Source organism: Nesoenas mayeri (genome assembly GCF_963082525.1).
Source record: "Nesoenas mayeri genome assembly, chromosome: 2".
Lineage (NCBI taxonomy): Eukaryota > Metazoa > Chordata > Aves > Columbiformes > Columbidae > Nesoenas > Nesoenas mayeri.
The window spans coordinates 133498731-133526170 of record NC_137543.1 but is presented as its reverse complement, the minus strand read 5'-3'; the positions used below and the strand labels follow the sequence as shown (position 1 = coordinate 133526170).

Below are 27440 nucleotides of genomic sequence, written 5' to 3'. Positions count from 1 at the left end.
CAAAGTTATAATACAAGAAACTTATCATTGTTCAAAACAGCACTGGACGCATTCTAAATTATAGGAAAATATCAGGGATCATACTTTGTCTATAAACATTTACTCTAGGCTGAAACATGGCATAGGAAGTTTCAGCACAGCATGATTCTTCTTTTGTAATTACTGAATTCAATTTAAATTACTCCCAAAGCAAAACATCTTTCCTCAGAAACTTTCATATAATTTAGTTCTTTCCTATTACTTAAATATCATGTATTTTTTCTTTTATAAAATAATACATTGTGCATATCCTTTATTAAGCCTTTCAGTGCTATGAAAAAACATCACCTAATAAAGAATAAATAATCTTTTACTGTATTTTACTAGATTTTCCTCTTCTGAAGGAGGAGGAAGTGTGACCAAAATTTGTGAAGTTATGAGTTCCAAACATCCGTGACTAGTCAATATGGGGACAAATCTTGCATAAGGAACCAATGATATCGATTCAAAGCAAAAGAAATTTGTGGACAAACTTAACATTTCTTATCAAATGCTCCTGCATTTTAGAAGCAAACTATTACCTCTTGCACTAGCAGAATAGAAATAATGAAGCGTATCTCCACAAGATCCCACATGACTCGTACTGTCACCGTGTGACAGCACCCACCACGGTGCCAGAGGACACCAGAGCTGTCAGACCATGATCAGTCCCGGTTCTCAGAGCAAGGACTAGCAGCGGTCACTGAGACAGGATGCTATTTTATATATAACCCCAGACCTGCAGCCCCAAACCAATGTCATCTCTTGGGAACCTGTTCAAAAAGGATTTTCAACTTACTATAATTTATGTAAGATAATTAGAACTGTTAAAATTCATGAAAAGGACAGTCAAATAAAAATTAGAAATGCCACAGCTTTAAACAGCTACATTGTAACAGTTATTGAAAAAGAAAAAAAGAAAGGAAAAAGAGGAAAAGAAAACAAACAAACAAACCACAACAGCATAACAGTGAAGCATCATATTAATTTCACCAAAAATACTGGCTAATTGCTGCAATATCTGCTATGATTTCCCTTCCTTTTCCTTCTCTCATCTGTTATGCCCTTGCTCTTGAGAGCAGAAAATCTGCTTATACATGGTGTAAAACTATTTCTGCTTTGACACCATTTTTGACCTTAAAGCATGACTTTAACATATTTCAACTGATTTCAGCTGCAATACAAAATCAACAATATCAACACTGAGAATATCTTCCCTTGTAAAGAAAGATCTATGATGGATCAACTGGATCAGTACAAAAGATCCATTGTTTTTCTACCAGCACAATAATTTAATAGTAAGAAGTGATTATGTTTTCATTGAGACTGAAATTCATTTCTGTTTAGACTAGTGTCTAAACCTGGCACTATGCTATGGAAATTCTTTTTAAGCCCTATGAAGGATTTAGTGCTTTAAAGAGATGTAAGCAATCCATAAGCCTCTGAAATTCACTTTAGAAACTTTAGATGCACACTGTGGCACCAGTGCTGAGGCTCATTGGTTTGCTGCTGCACAGTAGAATATTAGAAACATCTCAGCCAAGGAAGAAATGGTTTCAGAGAGCAGAGAAGAGGTAAATGAGGCATATTGTATTTTTCTTAGTGATAAACCACTGCAAAACTGGTTTGGGGAACATAAGGCATAGTGAAAGAAACTTTGCTACCATGTGATCAAGAATATTCATTTGGTATAATTTCAAAGTGTTCAAATTAATTCAAGACGTTTTGACAAGCTTAATTGTGTATTGCTTGAGTTTATGTCACGTCTGGTGATGTGTGTGACATTGTATTGTAAAACTTTCCCATTCATGTGGTGTTGCAGAGCATCAGACGTACTAATGATTTTAGGAATGTGCCCAGCAAAAGTAAAATTTCAACAGAAGTTTGCTATTGGATCACTGCAAGTCTGAAAGTACCTTTTTTTTTTTTTTCCGGAGGGGGAAGAGGGGTGGTGGCGCAGGGGGGAAACACACAGAAAAGAGAAAATAAAAACTGTAATTTAAGCAAGACAATCACCTAAAATAGCAGATAAAGAAAATAAAATTTTCTTCAAAAAAATTGTCCTATAGATTGCATAATGAAACTACAGAGGAGAAAAAGGCATCTGTATAATCAGAATAATCAAAGGAGTAAGTATTGTAGACACAATCAGCCCTCAGCTTACTAGGGCCAACTGAGAAATACGCTACTGACATATAAGATGGGAGACTTTTAAACACCTGTAGTGTGAGGGAGAAGGCTGAAGGCCATTCAACTACCCAAGAAGTGTATGAAACTACTTCCTAATTGCAGTGGCTTATTAATTGTATATGTATGTAAACTAGATATGCTCTATGCCAGGGGTGTCAAATTAATTTTCACTGGGGGCCACATCTCCTACATTTATACAGGCCTAAAATTACATTTGGCCCTCTGAAGGCAACTACGAGGCTGACGTGGCCCCTGGTGAAAATGGGTTTGACACCCCGCTCTATGCACACACAAAAGAGAAATAAATAGATGCAGTCATAAACAAATAGCTATCAGATAACCAAAGAGCATTTTTCATCTGAGAACTACCTGCACTGAGAAGGAAACAATATCTGACTTCAGTTGCAACTCCAAATGATCTTTGATAAGCACTGGGTTTGTGATATTTTTCCCTAAAATATTTATCTTAGTTTCAGTATCTGCCAGAAATGTGTTAAAAGCTACGAGATAGGAAAATATAGTATTAAAATAGCAAAAAGTTTGATTCCTTACAGTTACTACTGCCTTTTTTTTTTTTTTTAATCTAATTGGGACCAACTGGCCTCATTTTTTCTTATAAACTTAGCAATATATATTCAGAAAAAGGAATAAAAATGAACAGATGTTTCTCCTTAAAGTCAGACAGAGATTTTCCTTACACAATAAATCAGCTGCTAGTGGATTTCCAGGACACTGCTCCAGGCTAACTGTTTAGGTATGGCTTAAAAACCTGGTTTACCTCTGTATGTATCCAAAACTGGTAAAGTAGATTAAACTGTAGATGAACAGCAAACACTGAAGGGGGAATGAAAAGAGCCATGGGCAAGTTGAAAATCTGGAAAATGAGAAAGAAAATAAATGTTAGAAGTATCATTCTAAACCTGTGATGATATAACAAAGTACAGTCTCAGGAGCTCAAAGCACTGCACAAGACGCTTCTTCTAATACCTCAATGATATAGACATTATGCAGAATAGATACTGATAATTACGTTACTACTAGATTTGCTATAGCAAATGAGACATAAATTGCTGCAAAAGTGATTTGCCAAAAGTCATAATGTGAGCAAGTAGAAAAATCAACAAAAGAACTCAGAAATCGTGAAATTAGATGTTTATTCTGTGTACTACATGGAGCAGACAGCAACATACCCTTGACATGAAGGGTTCATTTACAGAGGAGAATTATCACGGAGTAAGCAAGGTGTGAATTTGTAACACTATAGCTTTTCCGTCTGAACTCCCTATGTGAGCACCATAAGGGCAAATCAACTTACTATGCTTTCAAAGTTAATTATAAATCCTCACCCTAACTTCCTCACACCATCTCCCTTGAAGCTCTGATATATTGCTCAGTTCTAAAGATGTGCTAGCATGGAAACAGTTTCAGAAAACTGCTTACTTAGGAAAGTGACTGGGATCCTATAGAGTAATGTCCCAGGAATTTCACAATTAATTGCTTAACTGGCTGAGCAATAGAATAAGACTTTCAACATACTCACGTGTTAAAAGTCAGTCTGTGTTCTTCAGAAAAAGGCTTATCTCTTTTTTAAAAATTCTTTTTCATTTCCACCTGATATTGCATTATACCAGCTGCATTAAGAAGTTAATCCTTCCTTAAAATACAGGTTTGGCTTTTTTTTCTAAACCAAACAGTATCAGAGGCATCTTCAAAACTTTAGATATCTTTAGCACTCAGGGAAAATCTGGGTAGCAGATAAGAGCTCCCTGTGGAACACAGAGCAAAATTAAAAAACTCCATTTTCAAATTCCTATCATCCTTCTCACAAAAATAAAATCTTTGAACATCAGAGAAAGCAATCTGACAGGCATGTCAGGCCTCCTGAGCCAGGAATACCTTTAGCGTAGGTCGGCACGTAGTATTTAATGCTGATATTCCCCCAGTTTTTGTCAAAAGGTCTACCCAATAGGTAAGATGTCACACTGTGACTGTGAAACAAATGCAACTCCATCCCCACGAGGTGGTCAATGCTCAGGAGAAAGCCATCACAGCTGTATCTCACTTTCACAAGCCAACGGAGGACTAAAGTCCTGCAATCCCAGCTCAGTCTCCTGGTTTCAACATCAGACAATGACTGAAGCATTGGAAAGAAACTATTTAGTCACTGCAGCTTCAGCATCACCTGGTGGGGCTGGGAGAGCTTTGATTTCAAAAGCTATGTTAAAAGGCTTCACAGATCACAGCTGCCTCACAAACTACACGTGGAGCATTTCTGTTTGAAAGTCTTGGAAGTACTTCTCCAAGAAGTAAATGAATTCAAACGTGGTAGAAGGATTATGCTGAGCTTCTGGAACTTGGGGAAAAGAATGTAAACAGCTATTTTATTTTAATCAGTTTGATTCTCAAAGGCTGATGTGTTTGCACAACATTTATAAAACAAAAAAAGAAAGAAAAATGTATTTGGAAGGTGAAACTTGCACATTCAATCCCTAAGAATCACTCACCCTAACTCAGAAAACTTCACAGCAACTCTTGCCTAAGGTGGGAGCTAGTAAATACATTGGGGGTGTGTGGCGTTTAGACATGAAATTTTGGAGTAGAGGTGGGCACAAGCTTTCTTTGAGAACTAAACACTTGGATAAGACTGCCTTGTGCAGAAGACTATTAAACAGAAGAGTGAGTTTCAAACCCACAATTCTCTGTGCTCTGAAACAGAAATGTAGTGCAAACCTCCCATACTTTAGAAGAAATGCCCTAACCACTGCATTGGAGTCAATCTCTTTTCTGAGTTCCTTTTCCTTCTTCCCCTAACCTGCATCCCCTTAATATTTAATTATAAAAGTAGGGGAGCTACACAAAAAAAAAAAAAAAGAAAAAAAAAAAGAGAGAGAGAGAGACTTAGAGATATTTGTCCAAAAACAGACAGAAGGCTGACATCGTTTTTCTCAAAGGTTATCTTACAAAGAAGCCAACGAAGGAGCAGATACGTGGCCAGATTTAAGTAAAGCTACTGCAGTTTTCTCTCATTATTGATTGTACTTATCTAATGGCATGATAAGAGCAGGGAAAGAAGGAAAGGGAAAGGGAAAGGGAAGACAAAACAGATGGGGTTTTTGTTCATGGAAGTGGTTCTAGGATTGAAAGCAGGGTTTAAAACGATATGCTTTTTCCCTAAAAGTATCAGAGGCAATTTGGTGGCATTCACAGATGACTCAGAGGGGAAGGAAGGATCATCTTCATATTTATTTTCTAACCTACTTCTCACAATGAGTACTAGGATTTCCCTGCTACGTGGTGAGATGAGGGAAATTTTATATACATCTACAGGTAAATTTGAGATGGACAAAGGAGAATGCTTTCCTAACTACTTCATGTTTCCCTGCAATGCAAGTTTTATTTTGCACAGGAAGCCTTTAAAAGATCATTTACAAAAGCAGAACTCATAGGGAGGAATGATAATCTCTCCTATATGAATGATTTGGTTTCTCACATTTATAGTTCCACTGAAAAATAAGATTAAAAAAAAAAAAAATCATTAAACAGTTTATCACTGGAAATGACAATTCACCAAACCAAAGCATTTCAAGAAAATCTCCTAGCTTTCACTAACGTGTAGAGGAAGAGCTTTCCTGGCTCCAAGATGGAATTTCTGGCCACAACTGCAGAAAAACATTTATCACACTCACAGAGCTTTTCCCACTTATGGATTCAGCAACAGGGATTGACAGAGAGAGGTGATAACTGATAACCTGATGAGAAAGGCACTCGTTGAGGGGATGGAGAGCAACTCATACCTGGGGCTGCTGCACCGCAGCTGAGCGCCTTCACACCTCAGGTATTGCCCATTTTGCAGGGTCTGCGTCTGCTGCACGCTCGCCGGTATGGGCACGCACTACCTTTCTCCCTCTTGTGTGTAAGTAAAAGCTTATAAATGCTTCCTCTGCAGAAAGGGAAAAATGTTGAAATCCCTGAGGTTTAGCAGGAGAGATGAGTGCTGCACCCTTTGTTTCCACACTGGGTCTCCAAGACCACCTGCCGAAGTGGCAGCTCCTACTGGCAGCTCATAGAGGAGCCCCGGGGCAGCTGCACATAGCTGGTTCCCATGGGCTATACTCTGTGAGGATGCTGCAGGAGTTAAAGGTTAGGATAAAAAAAATCCCTTACAGATCCCAGAGCTATCAGACTCCTCAATAGATAAAAAGTGAACTTTGCGATTCTCTGCTGAAAAGTAGTGTTACCTATTCCCTTCCCAGATTTGTATACAGATTTTTTTCACGGCTTTTAAACCAACAAGGAATAATTCAACCCTTTATCTAAACGTATAGTCTAAAGCTATCAATTTATTATGAAACTAATATTTGCAATTAAATCTTACTCTCGGAGAAAAGCTGAGAACTGGTACTCAAAGAATTAAATCATAGCTTTTCAAGGTGCATGTGCAGATCTCTCCTTTCACAATTATACTTCAAATAAGTGTTTCCTCAGAAGCAAAAATTTACATAGCATTAGCTCGCTGATTTCTTCTTAAAATGAATATATATTTTTTTCCACATCTTTTTCCAAAAATGGGCTTGAAAACCATCTCTCAGTCTTAACAGTAGTAGGTCTGCCTCCCTATGCCTCCCTCGCCCCTGAGAGTAACAGAAAGACTGTGTGTTCAAACAACATGATGCAATGTGCATTTGGTTCCAAGTTCAGGAGTAAATCTCACACCACTGACTGTACTTCAAGCATGTTTTGCTCTTCTATTTCACATCTTTTCAATCAGCTCAAGCACAACCCACACAGATTAATATGCTGATTTATTTATCTTATAACATTTAATTTGAAACACATACAAGCTGGCAGAAGAACAGTCCCACAATCCCACATCATCCACCACAACACTCTCACAGCCTCCACAAAACTGCCTGTCTGACTGCATTCAAGAGCACACACTCAGCAACAGATCATTGAGATTAACTGAAGGCTTCACTGAATTTCAGCTTCGAGGCAGATGGATCCATAAGGTTCTGAACAAGTTTGGCAGTCCAAAAAAAGGGCAGTGCAATAAGAACTAACAAGAATTGTGTTTATGTACAGAAAAGCTTTGAAGAAATAAAACTGGCACACTTCTCAAAAGTTCCAGGGCAAGGTAAACCAATATTTATGTTAATCAACTGTTTTGGCTAGTACCAAATATTTGGTGGAAAAAAACACTACACACAAAAGTTTTACGGATACCCAGGTTTCCTTCCCTTTGCTCAAAGCATACTAGTTTAAAATATACATATATTATTTGCTAAGTGATAGCAGTGTTGTCCTGACAATGGGCTTCAGAATCTAAGGTGGCCAGACATCTTGGCCTTCCTGAATATTTTTTGCTCTCTGAGGTATCATCCTCAAAACTACGCAGGCAGACGAAGGGCTCACACACACCCATGTGTACACACAGGCTTTTTGTCTCTTTTGAATTATTGTTTTTGTTAAGCATTTGCACATATGGTCCCAATGGGTAAATGTGCAAAGGTTAAATCTTTAACATGGCAGTATTTACACAGGAAGCAGAGTCGTGACAGAGATGCATCCCTTCCGCTATTGGTCATTATGGCCATTTAAATTTGAGGCACTCCTAACATTAGATTATTATTTTCTGAATAAAAAAAGTAACAAGACTTTACAGAGAAGACTTTAAGAAGCAAAACTGATAGTATCTCTTTCACCATTTCCAGAAGAACTACTAAATTTTTATTTCCAGTGTAGCACTTTAATTCACTACCACTACAACCTGAATTAAAAAACAGAGTCAAACAAGAACATGAGAGAGCAACTGAGGAAATCAGTAGCTACCCCAGGCCCAAAACTTAATACTGAATAGCACATCACATTTATGAATGTATTTGGAAATATGCATTTTTAAATTCATAAATGAGTACTCAACTTATATTGCATGTGTACACAGGTCACCATTTAAAATAAATTATATCTGAAATAACAGTAGGTAAAAATAGTGGCATACTGTCTTTACTGGAGTACTGATACATGACACAAGTGAGCAGAGACAAATAAATACATGTGCATGTCCAAAGCAATCTTCAGTAACGGTTTCTCTCCCTGCTCCTTTCAGTTATACAGAGGTATTATAGTGTGGTTATGTTATACTCTGATCTTTTCCTGTATAAATGCATAAATAACCAAATGAAAAGAATTGTCCCATTTTACTGAATATGTTATAGAAATATAAATGCACAACTATTATTAGCCTTCTTAAGCTTAACTACTGTACCTCTTTTCAAGTTTGCTGTAAAAACATTAATGGATGTATTCTTAAAGCTTATGATTCTCAGATTCTTCAGTTTGAACTTCTGCACTTTCCGTGTAAAACATCTTAAAAAAATTGTATCTATTTCTTCAAATGGAAGTAAACACTAAGTTTTCACCATTGCTAAATCTTGTTGATATTGTTTGTCAAATCTTGTGCAACTTACCCAGGAGGTGTATTTCTGCAGTACAGATTGTCTCAAGGCTGTGAATAAGTTGTAATCTTCAGAACTATGATGTACTTGGTGCGCTGCCCACAGTATATTAACCTCTGCAAAACACATAATTTCTAATGAGGTATGTATGACACAACAAAACAACGTTACCCAAGGCCTTTTTTCTTAAGCTAAAAGCAACTAATCCCTCAACTTACACTTTGTTATTTTACCATAGCATAGCAGGTAATAAAACCTAATAGTCAGAGCTGATTTTGGGTAGACTGAGTTAATAAGTGGACATAGTCAGTGTAACTTTCATGCTAAGGAAGGTGAAGCTGTGGCAGGAATCAAAATCATTCCTGGAAGAGCAGAAGAATGTGTGAGATGGGAGTTAAACAGCCACAAAGCCTGAGCTGAGTCCTGATGACAGGAGTCAGCCAGAGCCCTGTTAGATGCTTCAGAGGGACAAGGACTGAGGATGCTTTCATGCCTCCATTTGTTTACTAAAACTATATTTCAAGACTAGAAGGGGACACAAAATGTTCCAAAAATCTTACTCTTCAAATTTAAACAACTCAGCTGATGTCTGATGTTTTGCTTACAGTTTTCTGGAACACGTAAATCCTCAAGCACATTTGTACCACAGACCACAAAACAGCCACTGCCTGCCCACTAGTGACAAATGGAAAAACAAATGGTTGCTTGCTGGGAACTCTGGGCCCAGCCAAAGGAGAGCAGTGGCTCTATTGTGTTACAGTTCAAAAAAAGTAACCGGAATAAGGGCAAAACCACTGTTAGCCATGTCCTCTGAAGGCATGAAATCTCTAATGTACCGCAGTGAAGAAGAATACTTCAAAATCCTGATTGTGTTTCAACGCATCTTCTCATTAAGTGTAGATCTGAGTGGCCCCTCTGCATTGCATATTGATATCGGGACAGTCTTAAGTGCAAGGTTAAGGTAGAAATGTTCACGGTCATGAGACATATAGCTATGAGGATTACCTTAATCATAGCAAAATGAGAAAGTGGGTGGTTAATGAAGCCCAAATAATGCCTATTTAGCATAAACCTAAATTTATGGTCACATGTATTTCAAGGGATGAGGCATACTCAGAACCTCAGTTGATTACAGAAATTAGAAGTTACCTGGCTCTTCATCAGCTGCATACTCCCATACTGCCACTGACTTGTTTCAGCAGAGCAATTAGAGAAGTGCCTTTGGCAGATATTAGAATTGCATTCACAGAATGATCTTATAACATCTATTTAAAGTCCTGAAATTACCTGATGCCAAGCTTATATCAAATAGCTTAGGACTGATGATTAACATTTGCTTGCAATACAAAATAATGCCAAAATATTATCTTAATGAATTTCACGGCATCTTGACCATTTCAGTGGACTCTATAGTCTTGTAAGAGGAGGTAACAGTCTCGCATCCTAGAAACTGAGAACCTAATCTAATGAATTTTGACAATTTGGTAATTTACCTGATCACATAATTTTTCAATGTCCTCTAAGTCCTTGAAAATTCTTACATTTGCTGAATTAAAACTGTAATTTAAACTATCATAAAACACTTAACAGTCAATATGAGAATCCTTCCTTCTTAAACACATTTGTTCCTGAAGGAATGAGTGTTCATTATATCAAGAATTAGTGATCTCTCTCAAAAAAACCCCACAAAACCAACAATATCTTAATGCATCTCTGTCTAATAAGCTCAGTAGGAGATGAATTATTCAGGTGAGCTTAAATACTCAAAAATAATTTGTATTTGAAATGTTTCCCAAGACCTCAACAGAAGCTAAATGAGTGAACAAAGCATCTGAAAAGGTGGAGGTTAAAGACCTGTCTCCTTAGTTGTTTTAAAAGCATTTACTTCCTATCACAAACTGTGTGTAACACAAGCCTCCACTCAATGAAGTACAGCTGTACAAACAGGGTACAGTAACTGGATCTTGCTTCTTTCCCCCCGTCATTTTTCAGCATTGTGAAAAGTTCAAGGAAGAGAATCTATGATGATTTTTACAGTCTACTTTCATTGTAGTTAAGGTCAAATGGTTTTCAAAATGAATTACTAAAAAGGCATTTTATTAGCATTCATTTTTCAGTTAAACAGCCTCTTACACTAAGAAGAATATGGAATGAGCTGACTGAATACTGGTAAAATGTTAATCTTTCAGATGTGCGAGTCAGTTTAAATGATCTATCATTCAAAAATATCCTACAGGAATATTAGGGACATAAACAAGCAATTCTGCCACAAGTAATTTAACTGCTAAAGCTATTTCTGACTTCTTCTGTTACAGCTAAGTGAATTAAATCCCGCTCCTTAATCCTATTCTTGCTGACATCAATGGCACAGACTATGTATAACAAATTTCTTAGCAAAATAGGCAGAGTTGATGATCGGAAATAATTTTTGTCTCAAAAATTTATCTGAAGAAACTGGTCATCAATAACTTTTTATTTGAAGAATAACATAACGAATAAATGTAAAATAGATCACCCCAAAACTCAGTCTGTAATGATTAGTAATGTAAAAATATTACAGTCATAACACCTAGACGACATCTCACAAATGTAAAGAACAGACCAAGCACTCTTCAAGGAAAACAGCTGACTGTTCACTGACTACCCGTGACAGAAACCAAAATGTATGTGGCTATAGAAGAGCTGGGTTTCATTTTTATTTTTTTAAATCTTTGTGGAAAACAAGAAGTGTTATTCCATTTTGCAGATCTCTTCAGTCAAATTCTCCCATGAAGTCACAGGAAAAAATTAGGTGATGGAATTGGAGAAGTCACCCAGACAACTCTTTAAAGGAATTTTCGATGTTTTCTAAATCAGATTAATAAACACAATTTTAAAAAAATACATTAACTGCAACACACATATGCACAAAAATATTATTTTTGATTCAGAAGAGCGAACATTGTAGAATCACGGGATAATTCAAACTGGAGAGAACTGCAGGAAGTCCCAAGTCCAACCTCTTGCTCACAGCTGGACCAGCTTTAACTTCCTGAGCACTCAGTTGTGTCTTGGAAATTTGCATCTTCTGCTGTTATGAAGAACTATCTCTAACAGAAGATAAAGGCAGCAATTCCTGTTTGTGTATTTATGAGGAAAGTTATAGGCAGCACAGTAAAGGCCTCCTTTCCTGGTGTGGCTTATCGCAGGTTCCTCTTAACGGGTGGACACCTTATGAGCCAGTCACATCTGGGGAAGAACAGACTTATATATTGCTACTGGAGTTAATCGTAGTTTAATACACTATTGTTACCATTGTACACAATTAATGAATATTTTCTTCCTTCACCCAATACAAACTCCAAAGGAATCAGCACTAATCTGAAAAGAGAATGAATGATGCCATGTAGCTAGGTGAGGAAGGAAAGAAAATTGGCGCTACACAGGAACTGCTGGATGATGGATGGGGCCTCAGTTTCCACTCTAGCTCTTTTAAGCCCCTATTAAGTGATCCCAGAGTCAGACCTGCAGTTGTTAAAATCAGTGGGCCCCAAGCAGTTGAGATATTTGTATCCTAACACTAATTCTAATAGAAAATGAAGATTTGTCTTTTTTTAGCATTGGTCCAATATATGAATTCTCCTGATAGTAAAAGGAAAATGAGAAGCTGAGGGAAGTGGCCTGGAGAACAGGAGGCTTTGGGATACTTAATAGTAGCTTTGCAGCACCAATGAAGCAACAGTTACCACGAAGCTGGAGCCAGGCTTTTTGCAGCGGTCCCTTTATCTTATTTTCTGACTTTTCCAAAAGGAAGAAAGATTAACGATGTTATCCTTCTTCTCCATTTCTTCCCTCCATCCTCCTCCTAATTAATACATAAAATATAATGTTTCACATACCATCACAACCATATTGGTATGGCAACCAATATTTCTATTTAACCTTATTTTTTTTCTATTTCAAATTCAGTTTTTGGCACTAATCAAATTCCTTTCTATGATACCCAAAGACAGATGCAATGCCTGGGCCATATTTCCCTACTTTTGAGGTATTTCTTGTGTGGTAGTAGAAATGGGTCATTGTGCACACAAGATTTCTCTTTAGGAATACATAATGCAGAGTGTTCAAAATGACAGACTTGGTTGTTGTTCATTTCTGCAGCTTTCAGTGATTTGCACAGCCCAAGACATTTTGATTACTAACAGAAGAAAATACATATGCCAAAACCACCTGTAGTCATTTCAAGGAGTGATGTCAATGAAAAGAACCACTTTACACAATCTTTGAAATCAGTGACATGGTAAAGATTTGGTTAATCTCTGGTGAATAAAAATATTTTATAATTCTTTAATTAAAAGAGGGTAATTTCTTTGTGCACAGATTCATAAAACCTGTGTCTAAAGTAAAGTGGAAAAAAAGTACAGATGTTTAGAAATACGTCCATATGATGAGTCATGTAAAGTTTCCATTCTCGTTCAGCCAACGCTGACTGTAGCTAAGAGAACAGGCAAAAGATTCCCCTCAGCATCTACTTAAATTTAAACAAAACCTTCAGTTTGACTATACTTGCCTTCTCTTATTATACAAACTTAGATACCTTCAGTATTCAGTGAGAAACTGAGCTACAATTTAACTAGCTAGAAACTTAGAAGATAGCAAAATTACATTTACTGTGGCATGGATTACCACACTACCATGAAATCCACAAAGTCAAGCATGTGGCAAGAAACTCCTCAGCCATGGTGTGGCCCCTGCTGACCCCAGCCTGGAAACTTCTGATTCCTAGAGCAGCTGTAACCTGCAACGCTCCAAGGGCAGGTGCCTGGTGCTGCATTTGCCTACAAGCAATAGAAAAGCAATCATCGGTCTACTTCTCTCTAGTCAGAATCAGCAGAAACCCCAGGCAGCTGAGGAAAGAAAACTGCCCTGGAAGGTGAATCTTCCAGTCATTCCTTTTCTATGCATTTCAACCATCCTTACAAAGATAAAACAGAGAAGAACACATAGTATTTAAATAAATGCTCCAGTAATCTATTAGCTTTTCTAATTCACAAAACAACAACAGCTTCACTACATACTGCCTTCCTGCCTTGTTCTAATTGATCTGTTCTGTTGATGCTTAGAAAATGTTTGAATAACTCTCTCCTCGTGCAGGGCTTTTTCAAAGAGTCTCATTCCCTCTTGTGTTCTACATTTGCACTGGATGAACAACCACTGAGACAGAGCACCACTTAAGCTTTGTTACTAGGAGGGACAATAACCAGATTTTTTTAATAAAAGCTGGCTAAAAACCCCTGTATTTTGGGACCTAGAGTGGATGCCTTCATTAAAATTGGGAAGTTGCCATAGAATCCATTCCACTTCACATGAAAACAGAAATCTACCTACACAGGTTAGTGATTATCTCCACAACAGAAGTAGATACGATCTGTATATGACTCCCTTGCTTAGTCTGTTGTGGTGTAGTCCCTCTTCTGATCCACCTTTGCTTTATGTTTTTTGTTTTAGTGTTGTTCAATAAGAGCTGCAAGATGGGTTATTTGCCAAAAGCCTCTGCTTCCTTCTTATTAGAAATATAATTCTTATAGGAACAAATTATTTCTTCAGTTACATTAGTGTAAGCATAGGGCTGCATGGGTTTAATGAGAACGGGACTAGATCCAAGGAATTTATCTGGAAGACTGTATTATATACCACACACAAAGAAGCGTGTATACAGGGAAATATATGGGGTTTTTGGTTTGTTTGTGGGTTTTGGTTTTATTTTGTTAATAAAACACATTATTCTTACATTGTATTCTCAAAATGATCACACATCTAAATCAAAAGACTAGCTGTAATGAGATCTGAGTTCAAGTGTTGAATTAGACTTGATTCACTATATAGCTTTGAGTAATCTTCTTAAATTTCTTCTTCTGCACATTTTTATTGAGAAGCACCTATCTGTGCATGTACCTGACACAGACCAGTTCTCAGCATTTAGAAAGTAGCTGTTCCACTGCGGTTTAGAATAACAGGAAAAAAGAGAATAAAACAGAATCTGCTAGCCTTTGCTCCCAGAGTTTGTTTGTCAGGAGAAGTGGAACAACTCAGAAGCACCTCTTCAGCCTCAGCACCATCTAGTTCTCTTTGGTCATCTTGCAATTAAACATATTGCAGTACCCAGGTAATTCTGGGACAGGCAATCACGCAGCATGACACTGCCAATCTCAAATGAGAAATAATGCTACTATGAGACACTTCTTTGATGCGAGATGTGCTGCTTCTGTGCTTTATTCAGTATTATTTCTGTTTTTCAGCCCTATTCTAAGTTACTGTATGCAGTCAGCAAAATACTTAGTGAGTGGCTAACTTATAATCAAGTAATACATGGTATATGCTCCCATGGCTCACAAGCCAACAACTGGAGAAAATTTTCTACAAAACCTGCCTCCAGAATCTGTGCACGAGCCAAAACCTTCTGCTTGATCTGCTGCCATACCAGTTGAAAACACAAAACGGCTCCCACACAAAAAAATCCACAATAAAATCTGCAAAACTTAAGATGTAGAATGATCTAGGGAAACGTGGGAAGAATCAAGACAAGCCAAAGCATTACATATGCTACCCAGAACAAACAACAGGCCAGATCACATCCCTTCTTAGCAAGAATCCAGGGAACTGTGAATTATATCCAGATACACTTCTGAATCTGTAAAATATTTAAGATATCATAGAGTTAGGAAAGCAGAGCTTGGCCACATCAAAAATAGTGGTCCTCTCAACCCATACATGTCCTATGTTATTTTTTGGCTTCCTCATAAGCATAGGGTACCAATGGGGAGGTCAAAAAAAGCCACAGTGTTCCCCAAGACTCAGCCTCTTCTAGTAGGAGTAGCTCCTTTGGAAGCAAATCTTCATGGATCAAACTTTATGCAATCTAGTTATAACAACGTAAACAAGAGTAATAGTTTCAGTTAATTACATTAGGATAGTCCTAACCAATGGCCTGTGAGGTTTTCACACAGTTGTTAGGAATTGAACAGTCTCTCTCAACACATGAAAACCACAAAGGAATAAAGTTTATTAAGTAAGGATTCAGAAATTAATTCAAAGTGTATCAATCTCTGACTTCACTCACAGTTTAATAGAAAATGAATACGCATTCCTTTGCAGGGAAAGATACTGAGAAGATAAATGATCCAAAGTGATTTTAGCATGCAATTGTTGGATTTGGACACTGCCACAAAGACAAATTCAAAAGATGAAGAAACACACAGAAGGAATGAAGTTTTAGCAATGTGTATATAAGTAAACTCTGAAAACAGTGGAATATTTGGCACATCTTTCAGTATACAGCAAGTCTCTCACACAAATTCTGCTATACCAACTTTCCCAACCAACCTGCTTCTCACAGCTTCCTGAAGCCAATTGTTCAAGTTCTTAGTTGTCTGGAGCAGCTCCACAGGTGGTTAAAGTTCTGTTTGCCTGAGCTGTGGATGATCTCTGTAGCAAAGATCTGAGTCTGTGGATCATGAGGAACCACAACGGCAGCAGCTATTACACAATTACTTGTCTCTTTCATACGTTTATAAGGCTTGATTCGGGCACACTATTTTCCATTTCTTCTAGCTTTGAAATGAGATTCTTTAGCTCTAAGATTTTGAAAATAACTCTGATTTGTACAAAAATATAACTTGGTGCCATGACAGTTTCAAGGATAACTAAATTATAGCACCAAATGCTGCTTATGAAGCCAGTCTCAAGCCCTGTAAAGCACTTAACAGCTTAAGTCCCATATTTGGCCCAAGTTCTTCAATTATCCTTTCTTCAGTGAGGGTTCCTACTGGTTATCACAAGGTTTATCCACCTTATACCCTCACAACCTCTTGACTGAGTGGCACAGTATACGTTAACCTCTGCAGGTCATTGATGTAGCAATTTTTTGCAGCACTTACCTCTTTCTATACCTTTTTTACCACAAAGAGGAACATATGGCTCATTAATCGCACACCTATAAATCATCCTGTTGGTGAAATCAGATTTATATATTAAAATAAAAACCTGCAACAAATTTCTGTGTAAAGGAGAAGATCCTCAGCAGCTGCTGCAAAGTGACTCCTATAGATCTGTGCCATTTTATACAAGCTGCAGACTTGACTTGAGCTTCTCCAAATATGGCTGACTACAGAACTGGCAATCTTTAGTTCTGAGCATTTGCCAACCTGTATAATATAACCTGGTGTCAAACTGTGGTAGAAATGTGTGAAACACATTAACTGTGACCAAATTAGCACTCTACACCTTAGCTTGATGATAAAGAGAACTGAGATAGATGATTTTGTTTTGGGGTTTTTTTTTTTAAGTTACTTCAGAGTGCCTACTTTTTTTTTTTTTTCTTTTTTTTACTTCAATTCTTTTCCTTTTTCTTTTTCTATTTTCCTTCTCCAAAAGCGTCTCAGCCACTGAAACATCAGCTTATGCAATTTGAGAATGTATTCATCTTGGAGGCTCTTAGAAGGAAATTGCTGGAATGAAATGGAAAAAAGAGAAGATAATTCTCCTTTTGTTTTTCTGGTGGGGGGATGAGGGTGAGAGTTCCTACTCTCCCGTATTCTGGGCTGTCTCTACAAAAGATTGATGTCTGGTGTCACTGTTAGGAAGTGCAAACTGTTCAGCTTCATTGCAATCTATGTCCTCATCCTCCTGCTCTGCAGGATACCACATACTTTGGCAGGCAATATTCAGATGGGAAGTACTTTAATGGCAAGAATGGATGCCAGTGAAACCTTTTCCCACAATGTTCAAAACTCTCAATGTGCATACGTTAAAGCAACATAAAGCTGCAGGATATTAGGAAGAAAACAATAACTGATACTAACTCAGCCACATCAATCTTACTTTTTGCCCCTCAGAACAATAGATTCAAAGAATGGTAGGGAAATACACACAAAACAAAGAACAAACACACACACACACACATAAAAAATAGAAACAAAAAAAGATGAACTGGAATGAATTAAAGTCCTCCAACTCAAAGGTATAAACATACTTTTTCAGAGGAAATATCCATGGCCCCTTGACGTAACTTTTACTTTGTAGGTTGAATTCCTGCATTCATTTATTTGGTTCTTCATTTTTCCAAGCCAGATATAGTAAGAATAAACACTGGTAAGTCCACTGAGTTATTCTGGCGCAAAAAAAAAAGGAAATATCTCTACACAATTTTCTCTTACAGAGTGTTTTAGACAATTTATTAAGCCAAGTTCCTGAATGATAGAAGTGTGGAAATGGAGACTAGATTTGCAAAGAAATCTATTGAAATTTACAGAGATATCAGGAAAGCCTGAGAGACATCAGGACAAACTGCCCACCTTAAATAAACTTTAAAAATATTATAGAAAAAAAATAATTTACATCCAACTTTCCTCCCACTCTTTCATATATTTGCAAACCATAGACAAAGCCAGGCAGAAACTTTAGGCAAAGCACATGGGGTTTGTACTCTCTAAGGACGGGATCCAAAACTTACTGAATTCAGCTGAAAAATATCTACCAATTTTAACAGATTTTAAAAAGTTAATAATATATTATAGAATTCAAAACAAAGTTAATATTTAGTGAGATAGGTCACCCATATTTATTTATGCATTTGTTTTACGTGTCAAATTATTTACCTGAGAAATAAAAACAACCAATATAGTAACAGATATCGCATGCTTATTTAACAGTGATAGATCGACTGTATTTGGTAGACAAACTGCTTATTTAGCAGCATATGTGATGCATACAAAAAGAAACCTGCACTTGAACAGATTACATTTGGACCAGTGTTGTCAGTACTTGCACTTGCATTCCTAAGAGCACATAGCTAACCACAGATCCTCTGTGTCCATCAAGTAGTCACCTATCACTGCATCTGTCATACAACAGATTGGCTTTGGACACTATTAAGCATGTTGAAACTTTAACAGCCTTTTCCATTTATCATTCTTAACGAGAAGGACATGGAAGCCATGTAGACAGATTAGATAGAGAGAACAGAACACAGGCAACTGTCAAGCACACAGCTTCAATTTAAAGGTGAAAAAGAAAGGGGGCATATAAGCCTCCCTCTATACCCCACTGAGCTGGGATCCATCTGGTAGAGCCCACCCCTACATGTGCCAGCTAGGACTATCTAGAGGATGCCTCTCACATCAGAATGCTATCTTCAAGGTTTTTATCTCCCACCACTCCATGCCCTGTCTTTTCAGCAGGGAACAAAGACGTGTATCTAAATTAGGTCTGCACCATTCAGTCTTTACACCGGAGCCATCCGTGGGGACACAGATGCCAACAGTATGATCAAACACATTTAGCAAAAAGGCATGAAACAGACTTTAAGAAAGCTTTTTTACTTGAGTGTCCATTGCTAGTGATGCTATCTCTTGAACTTTGACCATCAGTCAGAGGAGTTACTTCTACTCTTTCCCCAAAATATTAATAAATCATTACTAGCTGAAGACTGAAGCCACACGTAGCACAGTTTCAGATACAGAGTTTCAATGTTTGTTTTGGTAGTGATGTTTGTGGGGCTGAAGCTGGTCCAGCAGTGCCAGCAAACACTGAAACAGGTCACAGATACGGGAGTGTAAAATGAAAGCTGGCAAGAGCAGGAGCTAACAGATGAAGCCAGAGGTGTGAGGGAACAGGAATACCGGCAGGCTCCTATGATGCTCATTCAGACTGATTTGTCAAAGAGCAGCTATAGCACTTGACCTGTAAAGTCACTCCTCCTACATGATCACTGTTTTTTGCAGCCACATGTCTCCTGACTGATGTTGCATTTTCTGACTTTAAAGGCCTACAGCTAGCAGCTGGATAATTAATAGCAGAGCTAACAGAACAGAAAGGATTTCAGAGACAGAAAATACCAAGCACAGAAAAGAATGACATTTAACTTATTAATTATGGCACTTTAATATATCCCACTGAAAAATAACTATTTTTAATCCTTTATCTATTTGCCCTAGGCTATAAAATAAGCTAAGATTGAAAGCTCAATGCGCCATGTACCTGTTTTACTTTGCACTTTCCAGACACACAAAAATAAGCATTAAAACGATGAAGTGCAAGATACTAGACTGCAAACTTACCTCAACCACTAATATTGTATATAGGAAACAGATCTGCCTAAGAAAAACAGGCTCCTGTATTTTATAAAGTGTCATTATTATCTGGCAAGGGTAGGATATTTTATTTTCAATATAAAAATGAAGCGTTTTGCTGGTTTGAGATCTCTGATTAAAATTCACCATTAGAAAAAAGAACTGACCCAAAATGAGAGCACGCTGTTGGCCTATTTATGCAGATTGTGCCAAACGTAACTCTAGTCTACCAAAAAAATATTGTTACTCCACAGCCAATCTCCTCCCACAGTTAGCAGGGGAGGAGAGGGAAGGAGAATCTTTCTCTTTATCTGAAAAGTGTTGATATTTTTATGGAAAACATACTTGTAAGTACAAAGTTTTACAGTGTGTTAAGACAGATCAAACAGTAAGCATTTATGTATAATTTCATAGGATATTTTATATGCATGCCAGTAGCCATTATCTCCATACCCAGCATGGGAGCTCTCAAAGCTTGCAAGTTAAATGACTATCCCATATTCATCCCAGTCCTAACTTATATTCTTTGGTACTAGGCCCCAGCAATGGATGAAGTCTTTTTTTTCAGCTGCTCACCCAGGAGACACTCAGCAGCAGCTGAACAGCAGGAGGCACAGCACAACCCAGTCCAGGCTCAGAATATCCTTTGCTAAAATCCCAGAGAAACTGTTAGAAGCTTACACTAGGGAACCAAGATCCAGATAATCAAAGTAGTATCATTTAAAACACCTGATGGCCAGCATCACAAATTTTAGACAGTGGCTACAGCACAGGAAGCTTCTTTATTTCAACTCCAGAGAGAAAGAACGGGGAGGAAAAAAAAAGAAAAAAAAATTGCATGAACACAAGTGAACCTAACTTAGATTTAGTTGTTGAAACACATCAGGACAGTAAATTAATGTGTTTATAAAGAACTTGAAGGATATGAAGCTTGACATTATTTGGCAGAAACTGATCAAACCATCATTTAAGTGATTGTTTAAATCATTTTAATCCCATTTAAATTACATTCCCAATTACTTAACCACCGTCATAGACAAGCAACATGTCTGATAAAGTAAATGGGAATTAAGACATGGGCAGAACAGTAAATTTCCCTGTTCCTTAGTTTACAGAATGAAAACATTACTTCACAGGGCTGTTGCTTATTTCCCTCTGCCACTAGCAAAAAGAACTGTAGTTTAAGAGTACTAAGTACTCTCCTGATTCCCCTTCAAAATTACAAGAAAGAAAGTACTGCCTTGATAAAAATGAGAGAAAAAAACAATAAATGTCTCAGCAGGATGTCAGTACAGTTTATAAATAGTATAGGTGTATTTTGTTAAATCTAAAACCACAAAAAAATCTGCATTTTGTAACTGGTCAAGGTAATCACATCACCACATAGATATTCACCTAATTTTACACCACTCTTCTAATCACCCACAGATTTTCTCTAAACTAGATTACAAACCCTTAGATGAGGAGCCTTTCTTTCTGTGCATTTTTTGAGCATCTAGAACCTACCAGCTTCAATCTTTTCTGAGACTTCAGGAACTCCTGTGCCATAAGACATCATAAGGTCTGAATGATCAAAGTTATAAGGAAAGATTTATAAAGGTGTACGAGAGACAGATACATTTGCTCTGGAATAGGATAGGACTGGTGAAGTAGAGCTCAGTGGAAAAGCAGGTGGTTGAGATTATAATGAACCAATCAAACAAACTCAGGCAAGCTGGACCAGATGGCCTTTTTTCTGTTACTAATATTACTTATGTTCCTATTCAGCTGTAAGAAGTTACAAATAGTTTACCTGTTCAGATTTTTCTGACTCAAATTACATAAGATCAATGCTCTCACTTCACCATCACATTAAAAGTTATCATGACACTGTCTGTAGTTGTATTTAATAATTTACAATGCTGCCTACGCAGAGGAGAAACTGGTAGGTGTAACAGAAGAAGTTTTGCCTTTTACAACACAAATTATGTAGCAAAGCTTATAAAAAGGGAAAGCATTAAAAAAAAAAAAGACAAAAACTTAATCTAGAGGATTAAATGCTACTAGATACAAGCAAAATCTAAGTATAAACCATATTTCCTGTACCAAAAGATGAAATTTTGAAGGAAAACTAATGGGCATGACTAACCTCTAGTCACACAGATTGCATGACACATTAATATACAACTGCACCAACCATGTCTAAATCTCTCCTTCATCTAACACGGGTCAGAGTTCAGAGGCTACAAATTTAAAATCAGGAAGGCATTTCACAGGTGCAAGAAAAAACATTAACATCTCTAATCTCCCAATTTGCATTAATTTATTTCAAAACTACTATACAAGCAATTTTCACATATAAAATAAAGGTTATTTTAAAAGTCAAACTAATGTAAGAATGGTTTTTGCATGGTGGCAGATCTAAATCAAAGCAAACTTATTACCAGTTGTGGGGTACACTCTGATGCAGTGAAAATGTTAATAAACTGTACAGCAGTGACAAGCTTTACACTATTACGACTGGACATAAGAGCAATCTACTCAACAGCTATCTTTGCTTTCCAGAATAACTCTCCCCACTTGATATAATATATTATAATACTTAAGACAGAGTAAACTGTTTAGAAATTATTCTATATTTATGCCTGTGGAACAGGTTGCCCAAAGAAGGTGTGGATGCCCCATCCCTGCAAGTGTTCAAGACCAGGCTGGAAGGATGGGGCTTCGAGCAACCAGGTCCAGTGGAAGGTGTCCCTGCCTATACAGCAGAGTTAGAATCAGATAATCTTTACAGTCCCTTCTAACCCAAACCATTCTATGATTGCATTATTATATTAAGTATTTCTGCATTTTGCTTGATATTGCCTAAGTAGTTTTGAGATAGTTTAAGTATTCCTTTCATAATCTGTTTCATTAAACTACAGGAGTCAAAAACTGAGCTCAGGAAAAAAATCCCACTCACAAGCAGCTTTTTCAATAGGGTTTAATCACACAAGGTGCTGAGACCTCAGTAGTGTGTATGTACAGTAGGCTGTGTCAGTCTTCTCTTGAGCTGCAGTCCTAGACTAGAGCAACAGAAGATAATAAAGCCTGCTAAACAATGGGACTCTCTAGAGACCATCAATAAACTTTCTTGAACTTTTGCTCCAGAAGAATTTCACACCTTTGGTGTCCTATTGATGTTAGGAGCTTATATATAAATTGCCAGCCACATGACCCAAAAAGTATGCAGTTCATGATCTCATGCACCATGAAATCACAGATGGGCCGGTTTTATTGCAGCTTAAGGAGAGACTCACAAATGACAAACATTTGCATTAAATTCTCAGATAAATCAAGATGATCACAAACCATAAAGATCCAGAACATCGTTCCCAGTCAGTTTCACAAAAGTGTTACATTTTTTTTTTTCTGGGTAGAAATTTTTTTGCTGATGGCACAGTACTAAAAAAAAAATGTTTTCATTTATAACTTTTTATTATATGTCAAAATGTTGGAGGAAGTCTTGACAAGAAACATTAACCTACTGACTCATCTCTCGTCATACTAGAAATGATCAATGAGATGATTATTGAGAAATATAGCTGCTCTGCCCTGAAATTTCCAGCTTTTTCACCCTCTCCAGTCATTTATCCCAAATTTAGACAAGTTTATTCTTTCAGTGTGACAGCTAATGTTTTGATCTCTTGGTGTCATCCAGGTCTTTGGAATGGCCAAGCTACAGCTGAAGGGCCTGTGAGAGCAACTCACAATCTCCACCTCTTACATTTGCTGCTGATTCCCAGATATGGCTTTGCCCTATCTCAACAGCATCCTCATGGAAACTCTAATTTAGAATTAGGTCAGTTGTTATGATCCCAAGTGATGCTTATGGCAGTCAGACAACAGTTCAAAAGTACCACCTTATGTTCATGGTCATCCTCTACTGATTAGTAAAGCTCTTCACAATGAACAAGACCACCACCTGCCCCTTGGCTGTTCAGTCTATCACTTTGCAAGTCAATATGGATTTGATCCTTCTTCAGCCCAGAAGACCAGTATAAAACCACTTAAAATATGGAAGAGAGGCAGGCTACAGACAATGCACAAGGAGATCAGGTGTGATTTTGAGCTCTTAACAGGATGGCTCCTTTGAAGTGAAAGAGTTATAAGTGTAAAATCAAGAAAGCAGAGCAACATGCACATACGATTTCAAGTCCATAAACATCCCATACTCTGTGTACTTCTGTATGAGTATGTTGCTATGTATTATCTAATGATATCCCCTCTGAAGTACAGTCACCCATTGGTATACAGGTAGAGGTGACTGACTATGAAGACGGATCCTACTCATAGCTTATTTTACTAGGCCAGTTTTCAGCACAACTGAACTTTAAAACTTTAAACATGCATGTAGGGATTTGCCTGTGGCCACTATTTTGGATTAATGAATGAGCCCCTGAACATGCTGCACATCTGATGAGATCTCCAGCTGCAACCCAGAATTATGATTTATCATAGACAAGATCTGCTGGGTTCTATTAGGAAATGGTTTTAGAAGTAGGGGAGTGAAGATGTCATAGGTCACAGCCAAGGGATGGCTGAGAAAGCCCGCTGCAATTAAAGCAGCCTTACACAACTGTCATGAAAAATTTTCAGTTCAAAATACATCTGTGCAAGCAACTCTACCACAGCAATTGTGAAGACAATGACCAAAAAACCAAGGAAAATGATACTATATTCTCTCATAAAAAGTCCTTCCCATAAACAAGCAGAATTTTACAGGGCTCGACTGAGTGAGATGTTGAAGTCATAAGGGAGAAGTTGCAAGGGGTGAGCAGAAGGGGTAGGTCAAATCCTTTATAAGTATCAGCTATGTATTTGCTATGTGTGGCCTCAGTACTGTTGAGGAAGCCAGGAAGGAAAGCCTCCAAGAAAAGAGGCTTGGGGATGTAACTTAAGAACAAAGAAATCATTAATCCTAAAATTCCAAGGAGACCTTAACAGTTATAGTATTAAGAACTTATATTTTATAACTCCACAGACATAAAGTATGCAATTTAACTATTTACTTACTAAGTCAAAAAATATCCTAATTTCTTAATAGCTACAGGAAAGTAATAAATGACTTGGTTAAGCAGTTAATGGGGAGAATCAGTGGAATTCTAAGGACAAAGGATAGTTTCTTATGAACAGTACTGTTAACAAACTTTAAAATAGATCATGATAAATTTAAATATGTCAATATTTTAAGAATAATTACTATTTTTAAATAGGCATATTTCTTTCAGTGGGAATTTGAGTTAAAAATATGAAGTTTAACAGGATCAGTAGTCAGTAGCACTAATAAGCTGATTAACAACATGTATCTTAACAACTTATACTGGTGTCCACCTGATCAATGATGTTTGTCTGTGGACAGCAAGATGAAGTAAAAAGTGTAAATTATCTTGCTAACAGGAATCACCCCAATGGATAGCATTCTGCAGGACTGTGTAAACTTATACTAAGTACTAAAGCATATATAAGAACCGAAAAAAAAATATTATTATACAGATTATATGATCATTTATCAGTTAAATAAAGTATTAATGCTTCTTCAGTAAAAAGGAAATTTATCACAGATTGTGACTTTGTTCTAGTTAGCAATTATTAATTGAAATAATATTCTCTGCTCAATTCATACAAAAGACATAATGCAATGGATATCAAAGTTAAAGCAAAATATCTTTCATTTATTTCTTACCAAAGTGTTGAAAGTTAATATATATTGTTTTAGCAAGGTGAAATGATTCAAAGATGGTAATAAAGGTAAGTATAATATTACCTGTAGTTTAAGGTTTCCTGTATCTCTTGATCTTACACCTGTGGAAAATTAAAATTCACCTTTCCTTGGAAGTATATTGGATGAGTAAATAGAATCAGGTCAGGAAAGATTTGATGTGAACCTGAGCAACAAAGCAGTCAGGGCGAGATGGCAGGTGGTCTTAGGAGAAGGCAATGTCAGGGGATGGTGTGAAGGGAGCAGAATGGTGTGGCAGAGGGTTGTGGTTTTGCATTGGTATAATCCTCTCAATGGCCTGCGTGAAGGGGGACATGATGGGCAGCCATGTGCAGGTTGACAAGGAGTGGGGGATCATTGCTGCTCTCTTAGAAACAGCTCACAGTGAGTGGGGCTTGAGGTGACTACAAAAGTGAAGCAAGGATAAAGAGGCAGTCCCTCTCGTCTGGAAACAGCATATAATCACCTGACTTCACACCATGTATTCATTCATGGCATTGAAAGGCAAACATGTGCCTAAGCCATGGCAGCATCAAGGTTTGGAAAGGTTTGGCAAAGTATGAAAACATGCTTCCCACCCATATATACAAACAAACTTCATTAGTTAGCTTAAGAATCTAAATAGCCTAGACTCTTTTTATGCAGAGGTCTCGTTGCACTTGAGGGTGGCATCTGTCAGGCAGTTGTGTTCTGTGGAACATCTGCAAAGGCAGATTCTGCACATCAAGGCAGCATCCCCCATACACAGAATTTTCTCTGCAAAGTGCACAGGGGAGAAAAGCACTATAGTGGGTTCACAAGGATCTTTTAATTAGGCTGGTGACAAAGACCACGGCACACAGAGCATTCTAATACAAATCTGATTCACTTCGTAGGTGTTCCTCACAGCAAGATTATTTTCAAATATTTATAATTAAATAATTCACTCTCCTCTCATCTGAGTTTAACTTTGTATTAAGTGACTTTCTGGTCTGTTCTTCAATCAGCCTTAATGTGTTTAGAGGCATCACTTTACCACCTTTATGCTGGAGATTCAACAGCTGCTTTTATTGCTATTTTGAAAGCCTCACTTTAAGGTACTCTGCTGAACCCAATTTTGCTTTTAGAGATCAAACTGATGTCCAGATGCTACTGATGTATTTAAAGATGCATGGAAAAAGAAATGGGACTTTGTTTTCTGCCTTCCACTTAGATTTCTTTCCCAGAGATCATGACAACAATAAATTAAAATCTACACAGGTGAAATCTTTCTCCAAGTGACTGACAGCCACTTTTTACATTTTCCAAGAAACTAGCTGATTGCATCAGTTTCATTCTCACATCTAATTTTGATTTTTAATTTCAGAAGAAAAATATTTAAAAAATATTTTTTCTGTGTAAAAAATCCTTAGATTGGAATGCATTTTTAGAAACTTTTAAGGTTTAGTAATGTGTAGTATTAAACTTCTTTGCTTACTTTTGTTTCAAGGATAAGAAAAGTTGAAGGAAACATACTTTTCTAAATCTAACAAACATCAAAATATTTCTATTGTTTAAAGTTAAAATTCTGAATACAATTTTCTACAAGGCACTGACATTGGCTAGATTTATAGAAAAAAATATATAAGTAAAGTATCTTCCATTGCAAATTTTGCCTGTGTCCAATAAATCTGATTCGTTGTTAACCACATAAACAACTGCTACAATTCAATAACAAATTTGCAGATAACAAAGAAAAGCACAATCTTACTTCTGAGTTTCATGTTATTCTTGATTTTTATATAATCTAAAAGTCAAAGCAACTCATGGCATCAGAGTATATGCAAATGCAGTAGGTCTTCCTGAGTTTATTGAATCATTACTTCCTGACAAACTTTGTTAGGAATAGTGGGCAGTGATTTTTTTTACTGTTCTACAGTTCTTCAGCAAGTTTTTTGCCTGATTTCTGTC

The 27440-nt window shown here is 37.1% G+C and overlaps 1 protein-coding gene across 1 annotated transcript in view; it reads right to left on the bottom strand.

The window, feature by feature from the left end:
• The window catches only part of AGMO (alkylglycerol monooxygenase), a gene marked incomplete at its 3' end in the record, with an annotated part of 185552 nt that overhangs the window by 101082 nt on the left and 57030 nt on the right, over positions 1 to 27440 (bottom strand). Inside the window, exons 4-5 of the mRNA XM_080364297.1 lie at positions 8676 to 8779; positions 2987 to 3082 (exon numbers count right to left, since the gene is read on the bottom strand). Coding sequence (XP_080220423.1) covers positions 2987 to 3082; positions 8676 to 8779 — 200 coding nt within the window. The remainder of the gene's footprint in view (positions 1 to 2986; positions 3083 to 8675; positions 8780 to 27440) is intronic.